This window comes from Scleropages formosus, chromosome 19 (genome assembly GCF_900964775.1).
Source record: "Scleropages formosus chromosome 19, fSclFor1.1, whole genome shotgun sequence".
Classification (NCBI taxonomy): Eukaryota; Metazoa; Chordata; class Actinopteri; order Osteoglossiformes; family Osteoglossidae; genus Scleropages; species Scleropages formosus.
The window spans coordinates 7,733,063-7,760,607 of record NC_041824.1 but is presented as its reverse complement, the minus strand read 5'-3'; the positions used below and the strand labels follow the sequence as shown (position 1 = coordinate 7,760,607).

The 27,545-nt window shown below is 44.3% G+C and overlaps 1 protein-coding gene across 8 annotated transcripts in view; it reads right to left on the bottom strand.

The window, feature by feature from the left end:
- pard3aa (par-3 family cell polarity regulator alpha, a) overlaps positions 1-27,545 on the bottom strand; it is a 318,437-nt gene that overhangs the window by 125,467 nt on the left and 165,425 nt on the right. For 4 of the 8 annotated variants that reach the window (XM_029246101.1, XM_029246099.1, XM_029246102.1 and 1 more), the window contains exons 10-15: positions 25,005-25,144; positions 23,780-23,908; positions 18,958-18,996; positions 10,652-10,840; positions 10,069-10,239; positions 2,196-2,349 (exon numbers count right to left, since the gene is read on the bottom strand). In XM_029246101.1, coding sequence (XP_029101934.1) covers positions 2,196-2,349; positions 10,069-10,239; positions 10,652-10,840; positions 18,958-18,996; positions 23,780-23,908; positions 25,005-25,144 — 822 coding nt within the window. The remainder of the gene's footprint in view (positions 1-2,195; positions 2,350-10,068; positions 10,240-10,651; positions 10,841-18,957; positions 18,997-23,779; positions 23,909-25,004; positions 25,145-27,545) is intronic. The other 4 variants (XM_029246104.1, XM_029246100.1, XM_029246105.1 and 1 more) reach the window with 1 other exon arrangement.

Sequence of the window (27,545 nt, the reverse complement as noted above, 5' to 3'; positions counted from 1 at the left end):
CCAGCGTGTTGTGATGCGCTAAGTGGGACGGCGGTGTCAGCAGGCGCGTGGCGCCGTTCCAGCGGACGGGGGTCAAGCACCAGGAGTCGGCTCTGAGTCGCAGGCAATTACCCCAGGGATCTGAGGAGCCGGTGACTCAGAGGACTGCGGCAGGGAAGGCAGAGGGAATCGGCACTCCGCCTGCGGTCCTTTGCTTCTTCGGGGTCTGAGCCCTTTGCCAGCAGGAGTAGGCGTCCACGCACGGTTCCCCCCCACACCAACGACTCCTTTCTCCGCTCTTTTTCCGCACGCTGTTCTTCATCAGGCAGAGAGAGCAGCGTGGCATAAGTCCTGTCCTCAGGGTCTCAATTTGCGACACAGTGTGACGCCCGGCTACCGCTTTTGACTTTTCAATTAGGGGAGCGGAGCGCACGCACAAGCGGCCAGAGCGCTAATGACCTCCGCCTCAGACAGCAGCCACGCAGACCGGAGTACAGCAGGGAAACCCGCCCTTTTTAATTCATCTTACGGCATCAAACAACCTTTAACACTCAAGGGCAAAAGTCTTGGCTCACATCGGCGTAACTAGCCATCGCAAGCGGCTGTCTCTCCCCCCGACCGGCACACACCGTCCTACTGTAAGCAGAGCGAGGACAATGAGGCTGCTGACAACGTCACCGCCAAAATCATTTACTGTGGCAGACAGCTCTGGAATTACTCCTGCCGATCTGCGCCCCCCTTCCCCGGCTCCTTGCCGACAGCCGGTGTCCCAAGTCTCTCTCTCTCTCACACACACACACACACACACACACACACACACACACACACACAAACACAACATCGCAGGGAACACTATGCTCGGAAGACCTGGCGAGCCATCCGGGCTGTGGCACTCGACATCAGTGATGACTCTATACATCTCACTTGGAGCCCCAAAGATGCTTCATTTCAACAAATGTAAAACCTAAAAATCCATGTGAAAGAATAAAAACATTATGAAATTTAGGAGAGGTGAAACAAACAATGGAAAAAAAAAAAACCCTTCAAATTGTGCAACTCCTCCAGAGAGACTCTCACTCAAAACACAGAGCATTCTCTGAGGGGGGAAAAGTATATTAAAATAATCAAAATGAATTCAATAATTGGAAATGAACTCTTTCTTTAAATTATTCTGGACTCTGGTGCTTGTGTTTACTGTATGACGTGTTATTTCAAAAAATTAAAGTGACTGCAGCCACAAAGGCTCCTTAATCGAGCGCCATCATAACCCCTTTGCTTACTCGTCCTAAAGTGGACCCAGGATGTTCAATAGGCCGGATGAGGTGTACGGATTGGGGTGGGGGGGGTTTACCTGCATGCGAAAAGTAATCCTCTAGCTCACTGACAGGTAGGGGAGGAAAACGAGCACGGGATATTAAAAAGCCTGAGTGTTGCAGCAACTTCATAAGTCTCCTCTCTCTAAACTTTCAACAACGTCTTGAAAGGCTTTAACTTTTCAACTTTCACATGTTTGTTTATTTCTCAACGAGCAAATTCAGACGTGAGAAAGCAAGCCCTGGAGGCATTCTACGTTTTAAGTTGCAGAATCACAACGCTGCTTGTGATCCGGGCAGCATTTCTGCAAAGCTGTGTGAGTGAGTGTCAAGAGGGGCAGGAGAACCAAGCGGCACGCAGAGAGGCCTATTGATCTGGAGCCTTAATTAGCCATCAGTTGGCTTTGGCACCTCCTCTGATCTCGTGTATGGAAATCACCGATGGAGCTGTCGCATTACGAGGGAGGAAGAGAGAGAAGGTTTTTCTTTTCTTTTTTTCCTAGGGTGGCGGGGGCGGGCAGATATGAAGCACAAGCCGTTTTGGCAGGGAAAGGCCAGAGAAGGGTTTGGGGCTGGGGGTGTCTCTGTACTCTCAAACAGCTTCAATTTAGTTTGTTCGCAATCTACAGCTCTGCACGGCCTCTTGGGAAGGTGGGCCGATTCCAAAATGACAGCCTACCGTTCCAGAAGGGAACTGCCTTTCCTAATTTGGATCAGACCCTGGAGTGTGTCTACTTGGAGCATCATTGTGCTTTGGAGCACAAGAGGAGTGAAAATTGACCAGAGCGTAGCTGACACGGCACTGGGAGAAGCTGCAAGTGGAACTTACGAAAGGAAGCAGGCCGGATGGGCGGCTCCAGCATTAAAGAATGATGTGGAGGAGTGGGATTGCTGAGCACTTACCCATCATCCTGCCCATCATCCCCGTACGTGACGTCACGTTGTTATCCAGGCCCTCGATGCCCCCATACAAGGACTGGGAAATCCTTCGTTCGTGATCAGCGGATGAGGAGTTCAGAGGAACGTCCGTCGGCTGAGAGCTCCCAGGAGTCTCAAACTGGAAGAGAAAGAAGCACAGTGGGAAAGTGTCCAGCGGCAGCTAGCTCAGTTCCGCCGGAGAAGTGTCTGAGCCAGCACAAACCCAATACACTGAGGCACAGCAGACGCAGCGTCGAGAGAGGTTCTCTTGGTCTGAGTTGAAGAGAGCACTCAGTCAAACCCAGCCCACCCCCCTCGGACGCCCCCACCAACCTTTGGACGAGCACCGTCACCTTGCTGTTGAACTGGACCAATATTCATTTCCGGTTCCATCCCCAGACAATCCCATGATCCACAGGAGCTCATAAACACAAGATTAGACGTAAGCCCTCCATCAGTTGATAAGCCGGTCAAGAAAGACCTCCTCCTTAATACTTAGCGAGAGAAAGTGCCGGAAATCCGTCCACCGGGGGGACGTTGAACAGTTTTCACTTAGGCCACATGGCATAAAATGACAGGACTGCTAGAGATGATTGCCTTAGATAGCTCCTTGATAATGGCAATGAAAGAAGGAAAGACAGTCTCTCCTTTATTTCTTTGTTTTTTGTCATTTTGCAGGTGTTACCCTGCTTGCGTTCCCCACACCTGATATTCCAGGTGGTGGCGGAAGCAGATGCATGAAGCGATGGGCTCGACATCAGCCTCACCGTGCTCATGTCACTTCAGCACTGTGTTTACTCCGCAGAAATATATTAAGGCCGTCATGCAGAGTCTGGCGCGATAGGATATTGACAATTATCTGTGAACAGCATCAAAAAAAGGGGATAATCCTTTATCTCTTCCCCTGGAAACAAGGTAAGCACTGCACTAACCCACGGTGCTGGGTGTTAGATAAGACCCTGTGGACCTCTGACAGAAGCAAAGACATTTGGCTCTTACAATGAGCCTCGGTAAATGTTCCGCTGACATTTGCTCCAGTCGATACTTTGCGCTGCAGATTATTGAGCCAACAGGTCACTTGCTGCTGTCACTTTTTAGCAAACTCAGGAAAGAGAGGCAAGAAGGGATTGAAGTGTGGAAGTCCATCAAGAAACTCCGCATGGCTGTTTTCCCGACGGCCACATTAGAGGCTGTGCCTCTATGTAACAGCGTGATGGGTTCACATATATTCTTTTAGATGATGCTTTTCTCCAAAGCAACTCTCAGGGTTAAGCTACTCACACTGATTTACCCATTTATACAGCTGGGTAATTACTTGACTGCAGCAAGTTAAGGGTACCACAGAAGGAGATGGGATTCGAACCTGGGTCCTTCAAGTCAACAGGCTGCACCTTTAACCACTACGCCATCTGCTTTCCCAATCTGACTTTGGCAGATGTTTCACGAAGTGTTCCTGGACATAATTCAGATAACCAGCCGCACACTTTGCTGCAGCTGGTAAACACTTCTCTGGTGGAGGGTGCCGGCGGGACAGGAGCGAGCGGCTGATTGGAGGGCACGGGCCAGGAATTGCTGCACGCGCCAACCAACACCGACCTCCTCCAGGAAGTGGGGGGAGGGGGAGAGACGCAGCAGAAAGCCCCTGCCTCGTCAGCTTTGAAGTGAGCGCCGCAGGCAGCCTCTGTGAGACACGGGCATGGCTGACCGCCAATGGCAGCTCCGGCAGGAAAGACTTGACTAAAAATAACACAAAATAAAAAGGCACGTTGAGGGAATGCAAAAACGGCAGTGGAGTGCGACCTGATGTCAGGGGCGAGGGCTTACGCTCGGGACTTACCGGTTGTTTCACATAAATTAGATGTTTATTGAAGTTAGACGCAGAGGACTTATCAAGGTACACTTGATGAAAGCCGGAGAAAGGCGGGTGCGAGGCACGGGCAGGGCAATTACAATTTAAACCGTGGCACTTTGGAGCCTGCTATCAATAGCACTAGATAAGGTTTAATATGTAAAATAAGGATTTTTTTCCTTTTTATTTGCCATTCTCTGAAGAAAACATGCCATCTGAAGGAGTCAAGGACAAATTTGACAAAACAAAATAAGGACGCTGACAGAGCACAAACACACACGGGAAAGCTTGGGGCATCGCATTGTGAGACATTCCCCCACCCCCAGTTGACACATTTTCCAAAGCAATTTGCCTTTCAAGAGATGAGTCTGAGTTGTCCACGGCTGTGACGCAGGGGACCGCGGCCGCCTATCAGTTATAGCTACACTTCAAATGAAGAAGAAGTGATGCCACGGGACGGCGCTTCACCATTATCCAGGCAATGCAACAGAGTAAGGGCTTACAGACGTAGACGTGTCACACAAATGCTGTTAGTGCAGTCATTTATTATCAGCTATCAATAAAGACCCAAAGGAAGGCATCCATGTTTACCATAACAAAGGGAAATTTCTGGAAAGCCAAAAAAAGATTCATCTGCCGAGGGCCGTGAGACCACCATACTAAAGCTGTGGTGGCATCTCGCCAACTGTCCCATGACCAAATACACACCTGTCGCTGCTGCGTCTGTACATCATTCGGTGCATCACCGAAACACAGTCCATTCCCTGGCCAGGCCATCTGGTGGGACCTCAAACACCTGTCGTTGTAGCCATGGTACCTGGATCCCTCCTTCCGATCACGACTAGTTCAGTCCTAATAAAAACATATTTGACCAGGCCGGATGACAGACAGGTCACTCAATACAGAATTGATCACACTACTCTTCTGCAGCTAAGAATCCTCCTTCCTCGGCTCAGCTCGGACACATTCCTCCATTAAATCTGCGCGTATGAAAATGTTCAGCACTGTCCTACGCAAAACTGCTGGTGCCTCCAAGTCAAAGCTACTGCTGCAGTAGAGCTTGTAGCACAGAGGAAACGGTGTCAATCATGTGTCGATTGCTCCCGCCCTCTTGCACTTTGTTTCATCAATAATGCACTGATATTTTAATTCTTTCATTGCAAGATCACAGCACACAGTGTTGCATTCCTCCAGAACGCGCGCTCTCGGGGAATAAGCGCATTGCTTTCAAGCCTTCAAAGGCAGACAGGACGGCCTTGATATTAAAGCGATTGTGTTTTCATCTCGATCCGAACCCATTCAGCACGCTACCAGAGAGCTCCCTTTTGAACCACTTAGCGTTTACAACTTTGAAGTGTGCGCAACATTTCTGAATTTTGGACAACGTGTCCAATTCCCACAAGGGGCTTGAAGCCGTTGCCATGAAGTTTAAGGCTGTTGCACACGTCATCCTCAATGCCCCTAAAATAATGTCAAAAACCTTTAAAAAAAGTATTCATCATTGAAGAGGAATGAATAGATATAGAACATGCATATGGGGGGACTGCTGGTCGCATAGTGGTTAGAGCTCCTGCCTTTGGACCCAAACATCCCAGGTTCCCCTTCAGCAAGTGACTTACCTTAAAATTGGCCCAGTGAAATTACCCAGTTAAATTAAGAAATGCAAGACCTTGTTTTTTTGTATGATAATACCTGATAATAAAGATGGGCATAGGAAATAATGCAACAAAAAGTACTTTAGCATACATATCCTAACATGGTAAGTCGCATCAGACAAAGTTGCTTGGAAAATAAACTTTGCTGAGGGGAACAGATTCTGAGCACTCCTACAAACTGTTGTCTGTAATTCCCACTTTCAACTTCAAACAAGAGAAGGAAAACTTGTGTGAAAATGTCTGTCTGAACCTGCAGAAATTCTCAACACCTTGCTGAGCAGTGCACAAAAGTTTCAAAAATCTTAAATAAACCAAATTAAATTGAATAAGGCAGAATGCAGACGATGAGCTAGCGAGAACCTGTCTCGAGGGGTTATTCGTTTCACCAATTAATATAGGAAGACATTCGATGTGTTTGTGTAGTAACAGCTCATAGGATCCACTACATTGTAATCATTCATTACTTTATTCTGTAAGCTAATGCTTTAACTCAACTAACCAACCAATGTCTTCAACCACTTGTTCGGAGCGGGGTCGCGACGAGCCGGAGCCTACCTGGCAACACAGGGTGCAAGGCCAAAGGGAGAGGGGACATACCCAGGAAGGGATGCCAGCCAGTATGTCGCAAGGCACCCCAAGCAGGATTCCAACCCCAGACCTGCCACACAGGGAACACCGGCCAAATCTGCCATGCCACCACGCCCTCCTAATGCTTTAACTCAAAGAGACTTAAAAGTTTCTCTCCCTAAATAGCTGAGAACTGTCCTGAGCAGTTTGAGTTGAGCTCACCCACCAACTTTAAGGCTTTAAGAATAATAGATATTTAATGACATGACACACCATGGAGAAAAGGGGTCAGAGACCTGGATTAAAAGCAAAAAGAAATGTTTGTGGCCAAAACTTTGAGTTGTTGTTGTGATACTTGAAGATGACTGTGCTACCTCCATCTGCAGCTGACAGCAGGGAACAAAGGTGGGCACCACACAGTGGTGAGAGATACAAGCATTACCACGCAACTGAGCCTAGTGTGAATTCCTGCGGGAGAGGAGCGCCGCGAATCGGGATGAAAGCAGCATGAGCGCAAGACAGTGATGAATTTTACATTACGACGACAAAAAAAAAAAAAAAAAAAAAAAGAAGTCTGGCACCAGCAGCTGGAAACAGCTTTAAAAAAGCGCGCCGATAACGCTATGAACAGCAGGAAAAACCGAGGTCCCGGTAAATCCATAAGTACTTCTACTTGAATGGGGGGGGAAATGACAATCAAAAAAATAACATTAAGCTACAGCTACAAAAAAGGAAAGGGAACAAAATGAATCTCATCACCTTGACATCTAACCAACACCGCTGTTGCCCTGCTGCTATATGTACTGGATGCTCCGCAACGGGATGGTGAGGTATGGCAGCGACGGTGTGCCGCCATTTTGGACTGGCTTCACTAAGATTGCCATTTGGGGTCTGACGCTTCACAACTCGTGACAAGTCAACGGCATTGGCGAGTGACCAGGATCCCCGTGGCACGGGCAGGTTTCCCAATACTTTTCGCCAGGAGCAGCGTAAAAAACGATTTTTCACAAGGCTTTTCAGTCACATGCAAAAGAATTCCAACATCAATAACTCGCAGTAAACAAGAGTGCGGTACATTCTGGCAAGAGAGATCAAAGTCAGCAATAATCAGCTCACTTATGTGAAAAAGACAAGGATTGGACACGCACAACAAGGACGCGCATTCATTTTGCTTAACATCTACTGCCAAAAGCAGTGGGTCTAATATTAGAACAGAACGTTATTAAATCAATGGGAACAATTCTGCTTTTTGTACTTTCTATACAGCCAAGCTTGCCGGGACTCTTGTGACTTTGAAATAAATATTACATCAAGGACATCGACTGGATTTTCATGAAAGACGTCAGGCTTGGTAAGAAGTGCTCCTGCAAACCCCCTAAGAGCTGAACCACCTCCACCGACTGTGCAATACTCAGAGCATCAACTTTGCAACCAAAGATGATTGTTCAAATCCATACTCAATTCTTTTGGATAGTTGCAATTGCAAAGGGTTATTAAAAAAAAAAAGAAAATATAAAGAGGGAGCCCATTTCAAACAGCATAGAGAAGAACGCATTCAAAATTAGGGGGAAAAAAAGGTATCGTGACACATGTGCTGAGAGCCACATGCTCTGAATTAAACAGAAATTACTGCAGAATAATCCAATTGCTTTGAAAGTATATGAAAATATATTTATAGAATAAAGTCGGCATGATAGAATGGAAAATTTTCTCCACACTGATGAAAATAATATGCCCCGGCATCTATTACAACGATCAGTCTTGTATGTCTAGATTATCTGGGTCAGAATCTCATTTTGGATTCCACTGCGAAGACTGCCAAACACTTGAAAGAACATTGCTGTTCATTAATCTGTCGGTGTTGTGGCAATAAAACATGCAGGAAAACAATCATATATTATTCATTAATTTACAGCAACACTGCAATCCTAGAAATATGTTTGTCCTTAGCAAAACCTGCTCTTCATGTTCATACTTGACTCATTTTTTCTAGAACCACCATGGTTCGGAGTCAAACCCCCTGGGAAAGGGTTATGAAGTGTCAAACGCCGGGGGCCCTCATGACTAGTCATCAGCCCAAAACACCCTGGACCCAAACAGAATCTTCTGGATTTAAAGAGGGTCTTCTGGAAGCATCTGGCTTCGCCATGGTCGACCCAATGGGTTGAAAGGGGATTTGAACCCCTTCCACCAGAAAGCTCTTCCACTGAATACACCTCCAGAATCCGGTACCCGACAGTTCCATTTGGGGTAAGATTAATTCTACAGCTCCTGCGTTTGTTGGCCTTTTCAGCAATTTGTTGGGCTTCCTAGTGAACACTCTGATGTATTGTACTCGTTTCAGTGTTTCCCTCCAATGCTCTGTGCTGCACGGCAGGAAAAACGCTTGCGACACTCAGGCTTGTCGTGGTTCCCGTCATGAGATTAAACCTTTTTTTCTTATTTAAAAATAAAAAAAATCCAACTCCTCCACAACCCGCATTCACCACCATTAAACAGAACTGGTGGGAAAACATCGTGAGAGACAGCGCCACGTTCCTTCCAGAGCTCTGCTGATCAGGGTCTTCAAAATGTAGACGAGCAAGGTGGAGGGATCATATCTCATTGTCCCCATGAGCAAGGAAATGAGCAGACCGAGTCAACTGCAGGACCCCACAGTCCTGGGGCAGGCTGTCTACTGTCTCCTGCGGGGAAAATTGGGTGGGGAGAGACGTGTCCAGCAGGAGGAATGGGACGAGGTCCTCGTCTGGTTTGAAGCTCTAATCAGCACCCTCCGTGCCATTAATCACACCTGACCCCAAAAAATTCAAAATCGTAGCAGCAGCCGCCCACGCTCCTTGCTCAGATTCACTTCAATCTGGAATATTCTGCCACCGTATCAAATGAGTGCATTTCCATATCATCAGTCATCACCCTCCAATTCCTTCTTCCCTCCTCGCAGGGAAGCACTTTCTTTCAGCCACTTCAAAGACTCTGGCATTTATATTTTTTGAAGATAAGCATTAGATGATTTTTTAGATGTTATGAATATGAGAGGAACGCCACTAAAATAATAAAACTTTTCTTAGCAGTGCGGGAGTTGATGGGAGTGGGCTCGGCTTGGGGGGGGGGGTGGGGGTGGGGGATTCAGAAGTTGATATTTCATACAGCGAGTTCTTATCAGGCTACATCTGCGAGGACATTTCGCCAGCAGAATTACTTTCGATCCTCTCACCTCTGCCGTGGCCCGATAACCACTGCTCACTTTAATTCACTTTTAAACTCCAGCTCCCCTATCTACCGGGCAGAGGCTGCTTTCCAGCCAACTGTTCCTCTCAGAGCAGAATTTTTTTTTTTTTTTTTTTTTTTTTTTAAATATCACCAACACCTTTATAGAGTCGCATTTCCACATACTGTGTGAATGGCCGCTGAAAGTACCAAGTGGAACTGGATGATTTGCATAGCAGGGTCGAACTCCGGAAAGTCTTATGAGGAGAGCCTCTGTTTCTGTGGACCGAAGGCAGATAAGAGTCATGCCAGTGGTGATCGGAAGTAATAAGGTGCCGTTTAATATTCAGGATGGCTGAAGGCTAAGCTAGACCCTTCATCTTTCTCCCACAAGGCCGCTCTTACAAGGAAGCGTCTCGGAACACCAGAGGAACACACTGGAGAAGCGACCCTGTCCATTATTTTATGCTTCCAAAGTGAAGGCGGCCAATTTATCCTCCTCCACACCCGGCCTCCTTCCCAACACCCGAATGATTATGCCTGTAATTAGCCAATAGCGTAGTCAATAATCTTTCGTTACCTCATTTCGCTTGGCAACTCTCCTGGCGACTATAAGCTGGATCATCCCGCGCTTGTTTCCCTCAGTGGACATGGACTTGCGCAGCGTTTCCATGGCGTCCTGATTTGCCTTGCCTAACAGCGACTCTCCGTTTACTGCTATCAGCTGGTCATTGACTCGGAGCCGTCCATCCTGTTGGCATGACAATGGGGGCCATGAGCTTCTGAATAAATTCGGGACAAAGCATCTAGGGAGCTCCGAGCACAGAACAGTGCAACAAACATGTCAGAAATTCATTTAGGAACATTAGGCAGCAGGAAGAATAGCGGGAGACACAGGACTGTAGTCCCATCAGAGGTGCTGCTATTGTACCCTAGAACAAGGTGCCACTTCTGAAACACTGCAACAAAACACTGAGGTGCATAAATGAATAAAAACATTTAAGTTACTTAGAACTCAGCACACTGGCCTCAGTGGTTGGTATTAGGCAACCTTAAAGGAAATGGTCAAAAAAGAAAATCACTACAGTCAGTAACTAGACGAGGACACGTCCAGTTCTCTTGTTCAGCGAGGTAAACATGACCACGCTATAGCTATGGCTTGCCTTGCATGCGGCGCCGCCGTTGATAATGGACTTCACAAAGATGCCCAGGTCGGCGTGGCTCTCCTTCGAACGGTTCCCTTTGACACTGACCCCGAGACCAGCCGATCCCGAGTCGTTGAGCGGGATCTCAAAGGTCAGGAACTCCCGCGTCCCGTCCGGCGTCAGCACCAGGTCATCTTCCTCTGCTTTCTGTAACATCCAGGTTATTTAGATTTCTTTCTAATTTAACAACAGAAAGATAATACAAAAAGGAAAAATAGAACAAATGGCATGGAAACAAATGGTACACAAAGTGTGGAGTAAGTGCATAACCCAACGGTCTTTAGGGATTTACAGTTACTGCAAGTAAAGATGCTGCGGATACACTGCTTTGTATCACCGCCAAAAATAATAAATGGTGTTTATTGCAATTAAATTTACTTTTATGAATATGAAATGCTTCAAATAGGAGGTCTATGAATACAAACAGTGTCTGGGCAGGTAAATATCCATGGTTATAAAGAGACAAACCAGTATTTACGTAAATTCGACTTGCGTAAAATCCGGATTTATGCAAAAAATTCACGGCATACACATTATTTACAGATAGCACTTCTTTTTTTACGCAAAACATCTGGAATACGTTACGAGCAAGTCATGGTAACCAGACAAAGCAGGAAGATGCATCTTCCCAGTTCTTGCATGTTTTGAGCCGTGGACGCATCTCCTCTCCTTAGTGTAGTGCTTTTTTTGCATATTTTTTTTACCCGTTTCATTATTTACAATGTCTGGTGGTAAACGTGCACTTGAAGAAAAATGAGAACCATCTCGCAAGTGGACAGCAATTGATTTGGAAATGAAATAATAATAAAAATTATATAATAAACATAATAAGGAAGTATGAAGGTGGACAAAGATTATCGTCTACAGCACGGGAACAAGGTTTAGTCATATCAATTGTGAATTGCGATAATGAAGGATGCTGCACATATAAAGGAGCACGAGAAAGGAACAGCTAGCTTGAAGATAAAAATAACAAGGTGCAATAACCAAGATGGAAAAATTATAAATCACCCAACAACAGCACCCTCGAGTGCCAGTATACTAGATAAACAGATATAAGGTAAGCACGCACAGTATAATACCATACGTGTACCGTATGCAGTACTCTACTGTTTTAAATTGATGATTTATAAAAATGTAAAAACTTATTTAATTGACAAGGCCTATGTCTTCTTACAGCATTTAACATGTCTGACATTTACTAGAGAATTAAACTGTAATTTTTCTTATACCCATGTTTGCAACAATTGCAAAAGAAATGAGAAGGCTTGGCTCTGTAACGGAGGGGAAGGGGGAATCCGAAATATGTAAATTTAAACTTACGTAAGGGGTTGAGAAACGGTCCATTTGCCTAAGTCGAGAGGTGCCTGTACTCCACCTGGCTTCACTGGACAGTTGGACAGTAAATTTTTTGGTGCTTTTGTGATGTTTCCATATGCAGATTTGTGTTTGTACAAAGTGAAAAAGCGAGCTGCTCAATATTCTTTCTGAGTCTTGGGGAGGAGAAGGTTTGTAAAGAATGAAAAGGCGTTTCTGTTTTGCCACTGCACATTCCACTTTTGGGGTGCAACCCGATTACGGCACACAGTGAAACACTTTTCATCAAAGCAGTGTCAGAAGCCCTACTTGCTCTCTTCTTTCAGTGTTTGCAGAGTCATTTTTCCACACAAGGACAGGCATTAAATCAAAGTTGCAGCCAACGCCAGCTATTAAAAAAAGACTCTTCCTTGTTCTCAGACATGAGGGAAAACAAGGTGCATGAGGGTGAGGCAAACCCACGAGCGACATGAGAGAATATGGTGAGGAAGCCGCTCTATGTACGACAGCCCTGGGGATGGTGTGACACTCAGGCCTGAATATAATAACCATCCTTTCATAGAAGACTTGTTCACGCAACCTGAGTACCAATGTGCAGGGAAATGCAGGTGAATGGTTGCGATTTAAAACAACTTTTCAGAATAATCAGTGGCACATTTGACGAACTCTCAAGTAGCCACCATAAAAAGAAAAAATTATTAACTAAAGAACTAAAATCTCATGACAGGGAAAGGGTCACATGACCAGTGAGAGCCTGCTTACAGCATCTGTTTTCCAGTGATCACCATGGCGACAACAGAGCATCGTATTCTTGCGGGATGTAAGAACTGTTGACTCAAGCAACGCCTTCTCAACAGATGCCTGCTTTGCTCTTCTGACAGTGTCCTCCTTTGAAAACAAACACAACACCAGGTGCTGAGCCTTCACAGCTGCACTCCACAAAATAGAGGAGCTATGTAAAAGCAGCCGACCGTTAAGCTTCCATTGCCCCCATCCCCAAAAAATCACACACTGCGCCCCTATGGCCTCAAAGCAATTTCAGATCTCCACACATTCGACATGCCAGGGCCACACAACTTAACTGCAGAGACATAACAGAGGGAGGAGTGGATGAAAATGGTCAGCAATCCAAACACTGGGTCACACAGGAGAGAAGTGGGGTCTACAAATGACAACGATAGCTATGGGTGATAGATGGAGCTGCGAGAAGGGCTCTCTTCTTCAAGACCTTCTCATGCTTACAGATGCACAGCAGTTGAATAGCCATGTTTCACATTAATCATATAGGTATCCGATGAATTCTACGAAGTGCAATCCTTCAAGTCTATCTGGGTTTATAAATGTGAGAATGTAAGAAATGTGAAATTTAAAATCTGAGCATGAAAGAAACGAAATGCTCCAAATAATCTAGGGCTCCTGCGCCAAGGTTTAGATGCTTTGCAATGAGAACAAACGTCTTTGTACCAAGGGTGGACTCTGTTGAAGAAAACACCAGAACTTAGGGCAAGTCCCAAGTGATGGGATTCCCCACCCCTTACAGGAGGCAAATATAGAGACAACTATATAAAGCTAATTAATCAACGGTGATGGCAAAAGAACTAAGCCCTCGATTCGCATTTGGACAACAGAGGTCATGCTCACATTTAGAGCAGACAGGCCGACGTTGGCCAAACCGGGTCCCTGCTTGTCAAGGCGGGCAGCTCTTGGGCAGAACACGGTAACGTTCGGTCAGAAGAATTCAAACAGTAGCCATAAGAGCGTTAGCCAACTCCTTGAGTGACAAAGAAGAGCTGTTTTGGCTTTTCCATAATAGCTTTAGCAAATATTATTTATTTGGATAAAAGGTTAGTCATTTTACTTCACTTTTCAAGTCTCAAATGTTGTGGATTCGCCACCTTTAAGGACCAGGACTGGTTTACCCGTGGAAGAATTTTGGCATCACACCACTGCTGTAATGAATTTCAAAAAACTACCGAACTTGGCAATAAATGTTAATAAATTGATAACTTATTGTAAGTAGCTTAGCATTGTAAGTGACTTTGAAGAAAAGCGACAGTTAAATGAAGAGCTGTAGAAAACTGTAACTTGAAATTTAGATAAATTATAAATATAATAATAGGAAGCTCCTTATTCTAATAAATACATCTACAAATGTGGTTCTGGAAAGTCCAGCATCCTAAAGAGAACAATCTGCTGTCCTCTACAAAGTGTTTTCACCAATGATCCCCATTAAAGAGAAGTAATCAATTAATTAATCAGTAATGAGGGTACACAGCACACATTCATCCTGTGCTTTCTGGAAGGAGGTTAGGCTCCGGAAGGAATGAGGTGAGTAGAGAGCATGTGATGCTCAGATGACTTGGAATTGGAACACGCAACTGCACTTAGCATGTGCTTGTGCGCGAATGGGAAAAGCTAGGAAATAAGAATTATCTAGCCCCCCAACACACAGCACCACAAACTGAAAATCGAACACACATGCACAAAGACACAGGAACACAAACGCAGACACACATGAACCGCATGTAGGAATACCAAAGCAGACAGACACACACACCCTTCTGCACAATGCCATCCGAAACAATTAAATGCACGTCAGATTTTTTCCACCCTTGCCTGAATTTAGCGATATAAAGGTCACTGGAAATGAATTCAAAAGCCTAAAAGAAATCAGTCAAGGATGTAATTGCTTGAAGGGTCCATGCATGATGATCATTGTGTGCAAATTTCTTTACTATGTTTCCTTTTCCAACGACTGCCAAAAGTGACTGAATATTAAACACCCGGGGCTTGGCCCATCCCGCACCTTTTGGGTTCGGCAAACCTGCGGAAGGGCAAACATGGGGCTGCGCACAAAGGTCACACACCTCTGTGTGGCATGTGTGCAGCGGAAGAACTGGAGGCAGAGAACACTGAGGACAGGCCAGTCGTGAGCCAGGGAAACAACATCAACTGTGAGCCCTTTATTCACATATAGCTCCAGCAAAACACACTGGAAAAGTATTGAGCGAAAAAATATGGACTGTGCACAACTGGCATACCGCTAGTGTGATGCAACCGTCATTAACCAACCATGCTGGACAGTTAAGGAGAAATTACTTCCAGGTAGGACTGAATTAAAGGGTCTGTAATTATGTGGTTCCCTTATTTTGAGACTATTTGTGCACTCTAAAAGGTGCATTATTAACCTGCTGCCAGTGGAAGACCCCATCTAGCTTTACTCTACACAAGGGAAGCACACGATGGGGCTTCGGACTGTCTTTGCCACCCAGGTTTGAATCCCACCTCCTGTTGTAGTACGCTTAATCAAGACAATTAACCCAAATTGATACTGTAAAAATTACCCAGCTGTAATTTTTCAAAGTCACTTTGTAAAAAAGTGTCTGTTTAAAAAAATAAATAAATAAAAAAAAAAAAGGTAATAAAACTGCACTGTCCTCTCTTACTCACTGCACTTCACCGGTCTACTTCATCAACACAAACGCAGGGACTCAACGTAATGTAAACAACAGCGTATGATCAGGAAGCACTGAGCAAACTAGGCTTTGTGTAGGCAAACCAAAAGGACGAGGGCACCGTACTCCACTTTAAACAGTCAACTTGGCTTCACGGGTTTCAGACTGAGATCATCCGAGATCCTCCAGATGTCGGACCCGTGACTCTTTAGAGATGGCTGCTAGAAGCAACTGTACTACCGAAGCATCTTCTGCCTGATGACCAGTTCCTGTGACAACAGTACTCAAGGCACACGTTTAAAAGGCAACGTCCAATCACAGCGCGATACGGCTCTGCATCCATTCCGATTCTGTTTCCTCGCCCAATTTCATTACTCTGTCCTTGGATGCGTTCTCCTTCCGTCTCCTTTTCCTTGCATTATGACGCACTTGTTGAGCTTTTTCTTTGTTTGTTTCTTGCAGTGACATGAAAACAAGAGTCCTTTGAGCAAAGATTAGATCCCACATAATTACAGAGACTTTTCATAGAGCGGAGACATAAGTCATGTTAGTCATGTTCAGTGTGGTGCGTCACGTTTATTTACTGGTACACAACATTAAACGGGGCCAAAAGTAAAAAGCACAGCAATTGTATTAATCCAGCTTCCGGCACTGAAAACAGACCAAATTGTTCCGTTCGCATTTTCAAGGGAATTGCTTCTTTTCACCCGATGGTAAGATACCCTCAGAAAGCAATGTGAAACTTCGGCAGGAAAAGGAGGAAACGGGGAAAATTGCAACACGTTGCCTCATCCTTCAGCCGAAACACAAAGAGTAACTGGGCGTTTCTGACAGGAGCAAATCTAAAATGCACAGATGCAACCCAGGTGGGGGCAAAATGCTGCGGCGTCATTTCGGCTTTACCTCCCACGATAAAAATATTGTTATTAACCGAAACGAAACACAATCTCCACAAACTGCCCATACACAGCAAAACACATTTTAGGTCAAACTTTTACGTATGAGGAAAAAACAACTTGTTCATTTGTCTTGAGACATCTGAGCCCCCTTAGATGGGATCGGCTGTCCTGCTCCGTATTATTTCTCCTGACTTGACATCCGGAGGCGTGACCTGGTTTCCATAGGCACAGAGATGGGGTTTAGGTCCCAGCGGGCAGGATGTATGTTTTTGAACAACAGGGGCTTCAAGGATCAGCTCAGAAAGGAGGGCTGTGCGGTACAAGCAGGCTGCCCAATCGACAAACAAGGCCGATGTCGAACTTGAAGGAAATGACAACATCTGCGGAAGACATATAAGAGAATATAAGTACAATCCTCTCCTTCCACGTAAATAAAAGCACTTGTATTGGAGGGAGCACAGCCTTTTATACGTTCTTGTTCCCCTTCTCCGCCTTCTCTCGGAGACCTCACTACCCAGTGAAGGTCAATGCAAACACTAAGGCTAATGCACCTCGAGTAGCTCTTCATCCTTCCGATAAACTATTACCGAGGCGAAGTTACAACTGCACCGCAAGTGTGCCTCTTACTTGTTCCACAGCCATTACAAATTACAATAATTATGCCCATTAGAACAAGGCTGTCCTGATAATGAACATCATGGAAGTTGCTGAAGTGATAAAAGTGCGATATTTCAGTTTCAGAGTAGTATTAATCCAAAATAAGTCAAAATCTTAGCTGACCCAGTTCAGGAGAAAATCCAAAGCATGGAGCGCTTACTAAATTATGAAGCTACACCGCTTTCAGTAAAGCAATTTTCCCCAAAGTGTCCAAGTGCATTATTGGAAAAACACAGTGATGGAAGCTTCACTTTCAACGACTAAATGACCAGGGCTGGGCCCAGATGAAATGATTTGCCAGTTGTAATTACGACTGATACCATTCCGCATTTGTCCACCGCTCCTCCCAACAGGACCCATAAATCCACCTGTCAGACGATCCCGAAACTCAAATTAATTGGACAATTAAGATGTTCAACGTTTGGCAGCTATAGTTCCTAATGGATCTCTGACAACCTAGATATGATCATAAAGAGGAATTTAATGTACTGTTTAATTACACTTCTGAATTATGAGATCTGCGAGACTTCCAACTCACTTTTTTCCACTAGACACGAGACTTCTATGACAGAGGGAAAGAAACCGGGAACTAAGGAACTAACAAATGACAAGCATTGAGGTCGTGTACAAAGTAAAGACTGTATGAGGGTAAGTGAAAAAGTTTTAACCGTTATTGCAGATACTTTGACTTACCCTCATATTTTACAATATACAATTTTCTGGTGGAGCAGCTGCTGATTGAAAGAAATTAAGCAGCTAATCAGTTTAAACCTGTTATTTCTGGCTTTCCCATCAATCTAAAAATCACAGTTTCCAGGAGATGTATCGGAGGAAACTCAATTAATTGTCCACAAAAGAGTAGTCACACTTTTTGCTCTACAAAAGTTAAAATGTTGAAAAAACAGAGAGAGAAAGAAAGAAAGATCTCTGAATAATTCCATCCTCGTGCGACAGTGCAATGTGGAAAGTATGCCACGTTTCACGATTTGTTTTCAGTTCTCACTTGTCACGCTTGTCCATTGTATAAATATGTATATTGCTGTAAACTCATGTCTGTCATATGCCCCGTCGAACACTCTTAAAACATACCACGATGGACACCACACCAAACCAATTCTGAGTGATGAATTGATTTTTCCCCATTACACAAACTCACTTTAGCATACTTTGCAGGTTTACATACAGGTCTGTAGCACAACCCCAGGGAAATACAAATAGATCCACACGGAAGCTAAGCAATCGATGTTCAGGCTGTTCGTTAAATGGTTTAGTCATTGTCATACCAAGCAGAAAGGCTTCTGACAATGACATGGGAATTGCGCTATTACTGCCACCACTATTATACATGTGTGGGGGGGGGGGGGGGGGGCATACTATACAAACCACACTTTGTGAAGCAAACCTTTAGTGTTTTTTTTAAATAAAATAAAATAAAAAAAAACTTGATCCGAAAAATATTAAAAATACTGCACAGAAAATGTTTAAAAAAAATTACCGAAAAGAGTTACATACAAAAGCCAATTGCATATGCCAACAATTACAAAGGTAGTAAACAGAAGTCATTTTAAAGTGCATGTCTCTGACGTTCTTAAAGCAAGGTCCAATTTTCCGTTGGGGGGGGGGGGGATAAGCATCAGAGGTTTCGCACAAGACAGCCTTAAATGAACATGAACACAACTGTGGGAAAACACACAAATGACTGTACACAGGTAAAGCACTGAGCTCTTGGCGAGTGAGGACCGTATGAATTTGAGTAAAGTGGTTTTATACTGTACCCTTCGGGAGCTTTTCCATTTAGTGTAACTACTCTAGGTCTGTTGCTGTGTAGTACGTTCAAGACCGTTGAGAAGGTGTGTGTGTGCGTGTGTTGTGTGTGAGTGACAGAAAGACATCCAGCACCGTGAAACACATCACTGCAAGCGTGGCGAAATCTTACCAAATCTCGCGGCCTCTGCATCTGTAGGGGCTCTGCACTCTAGAAGAGGCAGAAAATACAAATAATAAAAATAAACAAAAGATATTGTATACAACTTCCCTCAAGCAGCTTATGGTGCTTTCGGGGTTTGGCTGCAACCTTGAAGGCAACGCCACGGAGAAGAAACGGGCAGCTTTGAGTATCATCACGGACACATCTTTCACAGCACGTGGAGCCGCTACTCATTTTCACGGCCCGCGTGACCAGTGAACCGTAACATCGAGTTATTTATTCGAGGTGAGACGCAATCTTCCGTCGCGGGCCCGGTTCGCACGCAGTGTGGCAGGCGAGCCCGAAGCCGAGAGCACAACACTGAAAGCACATTCTGCTCGCTCCCAGCAAGTGCTCAGTGAAAACAGGCCGGCCACAAGGATGTCTATGCAGCGGAACTGCGCGTGAACCTGGATTTTGTGTCTTTATTTATTTAATTAATTAATTTATTTATTTAAATTATGCTTGGAAAATGCAGAATTCTCAACATTTTTTCTTTTTTTTTTTTTTAGATATGCTGCGTGTACCTCTACAAGCAGAGCATCAATCACCGTTCGCATTTCACTGCTCTTCCGTTGTGCTCTTCCAGCAACACTCCATCTTTCTATTATGTCCCTTTTTAAGGCCCCTTCCTAAGTCCCTCCACGTATTAATACGCACTTACTGTAACAGACAGTCTCACTTAAAGACACGAAGTAAAAGTTTGAAATAAAAAAAGCAAACCCTATTTGAAAACAACAAAAGCAACAGCCATCCCTCATACAACAGAGCTAATTTGTTCCAAGACATCACCCCTTTAGGGAAATTCTTGCTGTGAGGAGGAGAAACTAAAAAATATTTCTTATGGAGAGAAAAGTTTTGGTCCCCTCATGAAAACTATGTGGCCTAAAATTTATTAAAATACTCAAATGATATACTTTTTTTCTTTTTTACACGATAATGGTGACACCAACATAATGTATATTATTTCTAACATTTAAAATTGCTTGTTTCTCTTTAATGTTTTACTTTAATTCATTATTTCAATAGCGATAACTGCTTGATCATCACTCCCGATGTAGGCTTGTGGAACCCAGAGCCGGTTCTGGAAAAATAGAGGCATTCTGATAGTTTTTCTCACTGATGATACAGTTTACGGTATAGAGCAGTAAAGTTCACAACACCATTGCCATGTCTTTCACTCTATAAAGCCAGTGAACAGTAGGCTGTCACAAGACACCACTGCCAACAAATGTCTGATATTAAATGATCATCAGAGACTAAGGCTTCATTTATGATAGCGTAAGGGTATTCATTGTATTAAAGCTGCATAATATACACACGTTGGTTTTAAAATGCAGCGTAAAGCATAGTGGATACGGCCTCGAACAGAGGTTCAAATCCCATTCCTGCCATGGTTCCCTAGAGAAAGGTATTTACATTGAATTGTTAAAGTAAAAAATCACCCTGTTGTATTAATGCATAAATAATCTTAAGTAGCTTCGTATACAAGCCTGACATCATAAATCTCTTTGGAGAAAACTGCACTAAATTAATAATAATAGCACTAATTCTGCTATTTTAATTGTGCTTTACTCTTAAGTGAGTTTTGATTTTGTTTAAGGCTGTCGATGTGATAGAGAGGAAGTATTTACTTGGTTTTGTTGTGGAAAAAGTGTGACTGTCAATAAAGTGCCCAAAGGAATATCTGTCTTCATCCAGTGGGTTATATTAAAACAGGGGAGTCCAACCACCACCTTCCAAACCTTATTTTTACACTATCGGTTATTGTTTGCACAGTAATGTGGAGGTTAATACAGCAGATTTAGCCATACTGACATCAGTGAGGGACAAAAACCTTATGGGTTTAAGACACCAAGTGAGCGTATCTACTTCAAAATGTCGAATAAAAGCGATGATACTTGCAAAATAAAACAAAACACCCATTATGGAAATAACACCAACACATAATGGGCAAACGTAAAGAAAAAAATTCCATTATCTGCGTTTTTCCCTTGAATGAAACGCCGTTATATAAGGGCTGAGTGTAGGCTGCAGTAGAAAAAAATGCATCCCCTTTACAGCCTTTAAAGTGTTGGCCTCAATATGGTAATGTCCTGAAAGGGTGTGATGGAGCAAAAGGAGGCTGTGAGCGGTGCTTTTTCAAGCTTTTAAACCCCAGAGCAAACGGTGGAATAAAAAAAAAAAAAAAAAAAACTTAACTCAAGGCCACAAATGAAGAATGTGCAAGACTATGTATCAGGAAGCATGACCACATTCTCTTTCAGGGTGGAGAACAGAGGAACGACGTGTTTCTGCATCTAAATTTATTCATTTAGTAGAGACTTCTTTCCAAAGTGACAAAGTGTTAAACTACTTACAATTACTAACCCATTAACACAGCTGGGAAATTCTACTGCAGTAATTTAGGATAAGCACTTTGCTCAAGGATACTACAGCTGGAGGTGGGGATCAAACCAGCAACCATTGGATCCAAAAAGCAGCAGCGCTAACCGCTATGCTACCAGCTGTTTTTAATCTCACGTGCTTCATCTGCATATGAAATGGCACCTGCTTCCCTTGCTTATAAACATTTCACACGAGCACTGTGTAGGACTGGTCAAGCTCAGACCACCTCCTCACAACCTCTCCACTATATTAAGGCAGTACTGTTGAGGGTATAACCCCATTTATTGAAGATCCCAATCGCTCTGAAGTCCTCCAAGAAGGTAGAAAACTGCAGGACTACAGCCAAAGGGTGAGGGGTCAGGCCAGGTCCCAGTGGACGTTGCGGCAGTGCTAAGTAAAGGTTAGTGCTGATGGCCCTTTCAATAAGACACTCCATCTGTTTGGCCTCCTCCACCAAGCCACTTTTTAGAAATGTCGCCTGGTCCCTGAGGAGCGAGTGAGCACGTCAGCCTTAAAGGTAATCGCACGCGCCAATATGGCACATACATAAGGAAATATTGACCCTTCCTATCGAGTGGTGTAACTGCAGATAAAGCACACAGACTGTTATTCCATAATGAGGCCTGCGAGAGTAAAGAAATTCCTTGTGTGACAGTAACTAGGCCGAGCCCTGGAAAAAAATAGAAATGCACGCAGCTGCCTTTCAGCCTGTATTTCACACCATCATATTTAACACTAACATCAGTCATCAATAGGCAAATCCCAAAGAGATAGACGGATCTCAGGAGGACACATTAACCCTTCCTATGATATGTATCACCCAGAGAGCCTTGGGAACACGATTCCTCATAGTGACATTAGCTGCGCATCTTTCATATGCTGGCCTATATAATTTAGAAGAGCTGATCTTGATGAGGTCTGATCATGTGATAATAGTGATGCACCCCCCCCCCCCCCTCCAGCCCACTTCACATCCCCCTCCCCCCATATTCTGAGTTTGACAGGCAAACAATAACCCAGTCGCATCTCTGCCAGGCTTTATTGGCAATAACTGTCACTGCCAGAGTGATGCACCCGTAATCTGATTTTTATGAACATCCTTGTATGGATTACTGAGATCCTTTTAATGCTTGAGTCAGTGTTGGGGGGGAAACAAGCGTGCATGTTAATATGACAACAAGAGTAATGAGGCCTCTGCTTTATGTTCCCCTCCGCCGTAAAAGTACGAAGAGTTGGGAGAAACCAAGATCTGATTACAACTGTATTTCCGCAATGGGGTTTTAATCAAGTCGTTCATGCAACGCAAAGAGCGGGAAAAGTCGGTTCTAATGCTGCACTGCTCCTCGTGACATTTTCCAATAAATTCCAGATTTTTTTTCTGGATTCTGGTCCATTCAAATCACCAAATGAAATAAATTATCCTTCAGGCTGCTGCTGACTGGGAACTGACTTTACGCAGGGTCTGATTATTATTAATAGCAGTAAATGATACAATAATGCACTATTCTTTAGAAGACAATAAAGTGAGAAATGTCTTTAAATAAACCCTACAACAGATGGCCTATTCAGTTTGATGTTCTGAGATAAACTCTCACACAGAGTCACTCGGGACGTTGTCCTTCACAGGCCGTAACTCACTCCACAGTCCACAACTCACACTCAGTACAGCACTGAGCATTGTCCCAATATCCTCCCACTGTTATATGGTTCTCCGTAGAGAAACATGGGACTCACCCAGTGCCTGTCCATTCACGCAAGTAAGAAGGAGCTCCTGGAGCTGCATTACACTCTTATGATGTGAGTTACGTTAATGAAGCATCAGGAATCGCATCCGCTTTCTGCAATAAGTCACTGGAGACACTGGCTCTTCAGCTTGCGGTCATGAGTTACTGATCGACTGTGAAGTACAAGGCCTATTCAACTCAAGTCCTGGCGGCAAAATCTGGGTGGTTTTTGATCCAAATCGGACAGCAAATCACCCGATTAAAAACCTTTTTTTGACTGAACTAGTTACCTGCCTTTCTGCGGTCTTGGCAATGTGAAAGGAGAAGTGGGAAACCTGCTGGGCTCAGCCCTACAGGAACTCCAGTTCAAAAAGGCGCTGTTTTAAAAAAAATGCTGTTTCTGGGACACTATCCCAGAGTCACAACAGAAAAGGGGATGAACCATTGAAAAAGTGGAACATATCATTTCTGCATCCATTCCTCCCTAAAGGATGGCTGATCTCAGAAGGCAGTGGGATTTAATCAAGTCTGGGAGGAGTGGAGTAAATGCATGACCTCCAATAACAGCAATGGTGAACATTAACATACTTAAACTAAAACCACACAATATGTGATTGTCTACACAACCCTTTCCTCTCCACAAATGAGCCTTTGGTGATCATGATGGGGAAGAAACTCACCACTTCACGGGGCAGGAAGGCGTCCTCTTGCCGGAGGATCACCAGGCCCACTGAACCACCCATCTGCGTCCCTCGGAGCAAAGCCACCACTTCTTCCTGCGTCTTGCCGTTGATGTCCACTCCATTCACCTGTCAGACAACAGTTTTAACACTGAAGAGCAGTCGTGGTTAAGGCACGGCCATACCTAAACGATAGGAATGAAAGTACAGTCACAAACTAAGCATGACGAACCCATGAAGCAGAGAAGCCCTCAAGCCACTGTCACAGTGAAGGCAGCAGTCCATCCCCAGTACATATTTCACACTTCACACACACTTTTTTATTCCCCGCTATATGGAAAGAAACCTGTCTGCTTGGAATCCTGGTGCATCTGCACATCTCCCAGTCACAGGTCTTCCTGCAATTGCACACCATATCTCAGTCCATAGCAATTCTACATGCGTAAGGGGGGACACACACAATCCTTCGGGACATAAGTAGAGAATCTTCCCTCTCGCACCACCAATATGCTTCAGCAATTCAGATTTTGGTCCTTCGTACTTAAAACATCACATGGTTTGTGTTTGTTTTCTCCGGAAGTTACAAAATATACATACATATACCAAAATAAATAAAAATATTTAGGGTGAAATTCCAAAGGCTCATTCATCAGAGATGAATTGAAGCTTACTGTAACTCCCCTCGATACAAGTCACTTTTCTGTCATCACTCACACAACTGTGTGTCACTTGGTGTGCGTGATACAGATGAGGCCAAACTTTTGCGACGATCCCTGCTGTGATGTCAGATTACAATTGCTCACCATTTCTCTCAGGAGAAGGTTTCAGTTAATGACCCATAATGTTTTTTTTTCTTTTTTCTAAAGAAAAAAAGGGGGCAGTAACAGGATGCATTTTCACGTGAATCACAGCACTGGTTAATCAAATAAATGCAATACCACGAAGGAACCTCACGTGTTTTGGGATATATATATAAACTGCTCAGATGCACTGATGGAAAGAGGAAGCCCAAGAAAGAATCAACAGTTGCAGGAAGTCCTGTGTGCCATGTACTACGTACAGCAGCTCCCACTGCAGGTGCTGGCTCGAGGGTAACCAGAACGGCTCACGAGGTCCCCAGAGGAAACGTGCTGCCCAGAGCCAGCCGAAGAGTAAACTGAAGATACGGGAGGGGGGGAGATAACTCCACAAATGTGTACCCTGCTACCAACACCTGCCCGCTCACCTCCAGTAGTCGGTCTCCAGCCTTCAGGCGGCCGTCTTGTATGGCTGCCCCGCGAGGGAGAATGTTCTTCACATAGATGGGCGCGGTGCCCCCGATGGGGACGTCACGAGATGTGATGCTGAAGCCCAAACCTTCAGGGCCTGGATGGGGTGAAGTGAAGGGGAAATGTGCACAGTGAATTGTGAATACAGTGGATTGTGCACTGAGAACACAGCTTCTTCAGCTCCAGCGTCTGTGTGCCAATCTAACAACGTGACTTACCACTCGTCCCTTGCCTTATGAAGGTAATTTCTTCCTGAAAAACCCTTTGTAAGGTCAATTCTGAAGCCAACAAAGCACTAAACATCACATTATTTTCCATGAAGAACACTGCAAATTAAGAGCGGCATGAAGCTACTAACCATTATACTTACAGAAATATGAAATGAGTTTGTGAATTCTTATTTTCGCCACCTCGCCAGTCACTCACATTGACAATGTTTACCTGTTTATACAGCCAGATATTTGTACATTACTGTACAGTCTTTGCTTCTGAAAAATCCTTTCCTTACAGATGTGATAATCATTAGTTTCAATGGTTTATGCATTCGTGAACCCCAAAATTGACACATGTATGCTGAAGTGTCACCAAATCCCATTAAAACATATAATTATTATTAATTAATAAGTCACCATAAAAAAGTTTTCCTTCGTTAACTGCTGTATAATCATGCATAACCTACCTGCACTTGCTCAGCTCTTTCAAAACGTACTGCATACTGTACCCTTAAATGGCTACACACAAAAAAAAAAAAAGATACATACATACTCCGTGTTTATGTATAGTTTGAACCCTTAATGATAAACAAAACAGTAAAGAGAAAAGAAATCAATGAAAACAATGTAAATGAAGTGACACTCAGTGGACAAGTGGACATGGCTTGGACAGTCCAAACGGGGACATGACCACTGACAGTATAACAGGTGAAACTAGTAAACAAAGGCTGATGGAGGCTGAGAACTTAACGTGAGCTTTAACTGAGAAGAAAATTGTGTGGTGACTCTGGTCTCACTCCGCTCAGCTATCAAGAGGAACAAAATCCAAATCCTGCCCTAGTGAATGTGAAGAAATACCCTGGAAGCCAAGTTGTATAGTAAATGAAACTCCTTTTAAAGTTGAATTCCCATAACCTGAATATGTATACCTCAGGGTATGACTAAATTTACCTCAAGCATACTATACTGTAGTGATAAATGGACAACCCAACAGCAATTCTAGTGATGTTTTCTATATAGCAGCATTATAGGGCATGATGATGCAGTCCCCTACATAAATCCGCTCTATGTTGTTCCTACCCAATTTGCACATTGCAGCTCATTATTCAAAACCTATGATAAATATGTGCATGTCGTTGTGACCCTTCATGGCTGGCTCTGGAAAGAGAATATAATGACTACTGAGAGTCCAAATGACATCAATGGCTGACGCTTCAGCTAAAAGGACGGGCTCCAACCATGTGTTTGAAGGTTATGCATCTTCTCCATTAGACATCCCCAAAGTGGTATTAGGTGATAGTAATGGGCCCTGAAACAGGGCTGGCGGACCCGGATCCAGCCCCACGCTTGCAGCTCGATGGACCTGGAGTACACACGTACATCAGGCAAATTGAGGTTCGTTGTGTTGGCCACCCTAAATCCTACTAAACAACGTTACGGACCCAGAGAGCATTACCCCTGTGAAGCAATTTGGTCCAAGATCAGAAAACAACCTTCTTTTGAGCAAATGAATATCAATCACCTAATGGGAAAGAAAGAGTCCCAGCCCTTCTATCTTAGGAAAAAAAGAGGCAGCCTTGGGAAACAGCACAGACCAAAGGCACATATAAAAAGACAGCCCTCTTTTTCAAGAGGAAACAATTGAAAACAACACGGGCAGTCGCCTCAAGTTCAGGGGCCTGGTGATCTGTTCCCATTACCAGCCCAGTTGGGCCATTCTCTGAGCTCCCCGACCGGTACATCTGCGTCTGACAGAAGATCCCATTGTCGGCATGACGCCAACAGTCCCCATCCTTATCGATGAGCAGTGCTGCTAGTTAGCATTCCCGTTCGTCATGGCTGCGGTTAACAGTTAGGTCACGCTGTGGCAAAAACCTGAGCCAGCTGCTGTTAGGAACAACGTAGAGGGGTTTCGCGCTGCCAGTATCAATCCACTAATAATGGCTCGCCTCACTAAGCCACTCACCCCCTTTGCACTGTGCAAAAATAAATAATCAGTGCAGTGTCATTAAAGCACAATTCAATTTCGGCAGAATCAAACGTAATTAAGTGCTGCGGGGGCAAGGGAAACTGCTGTTTGTTGACAATAAGTGGACTCAATAATCGAACGGATAGCATAAGACCCCCAGAGAAACGGGTGGGACGGAGGGGGTGGGACTGGGGAGGGCCTTGCGTTACCTGTTATCAGACAATTACCGGAATCAATCTGGCACTGGCTAATTACCGGAATCAGGCTACGTCCCGCTATAAGATCCCATCTAATGGCCTACAATCGGGTAATTAGGA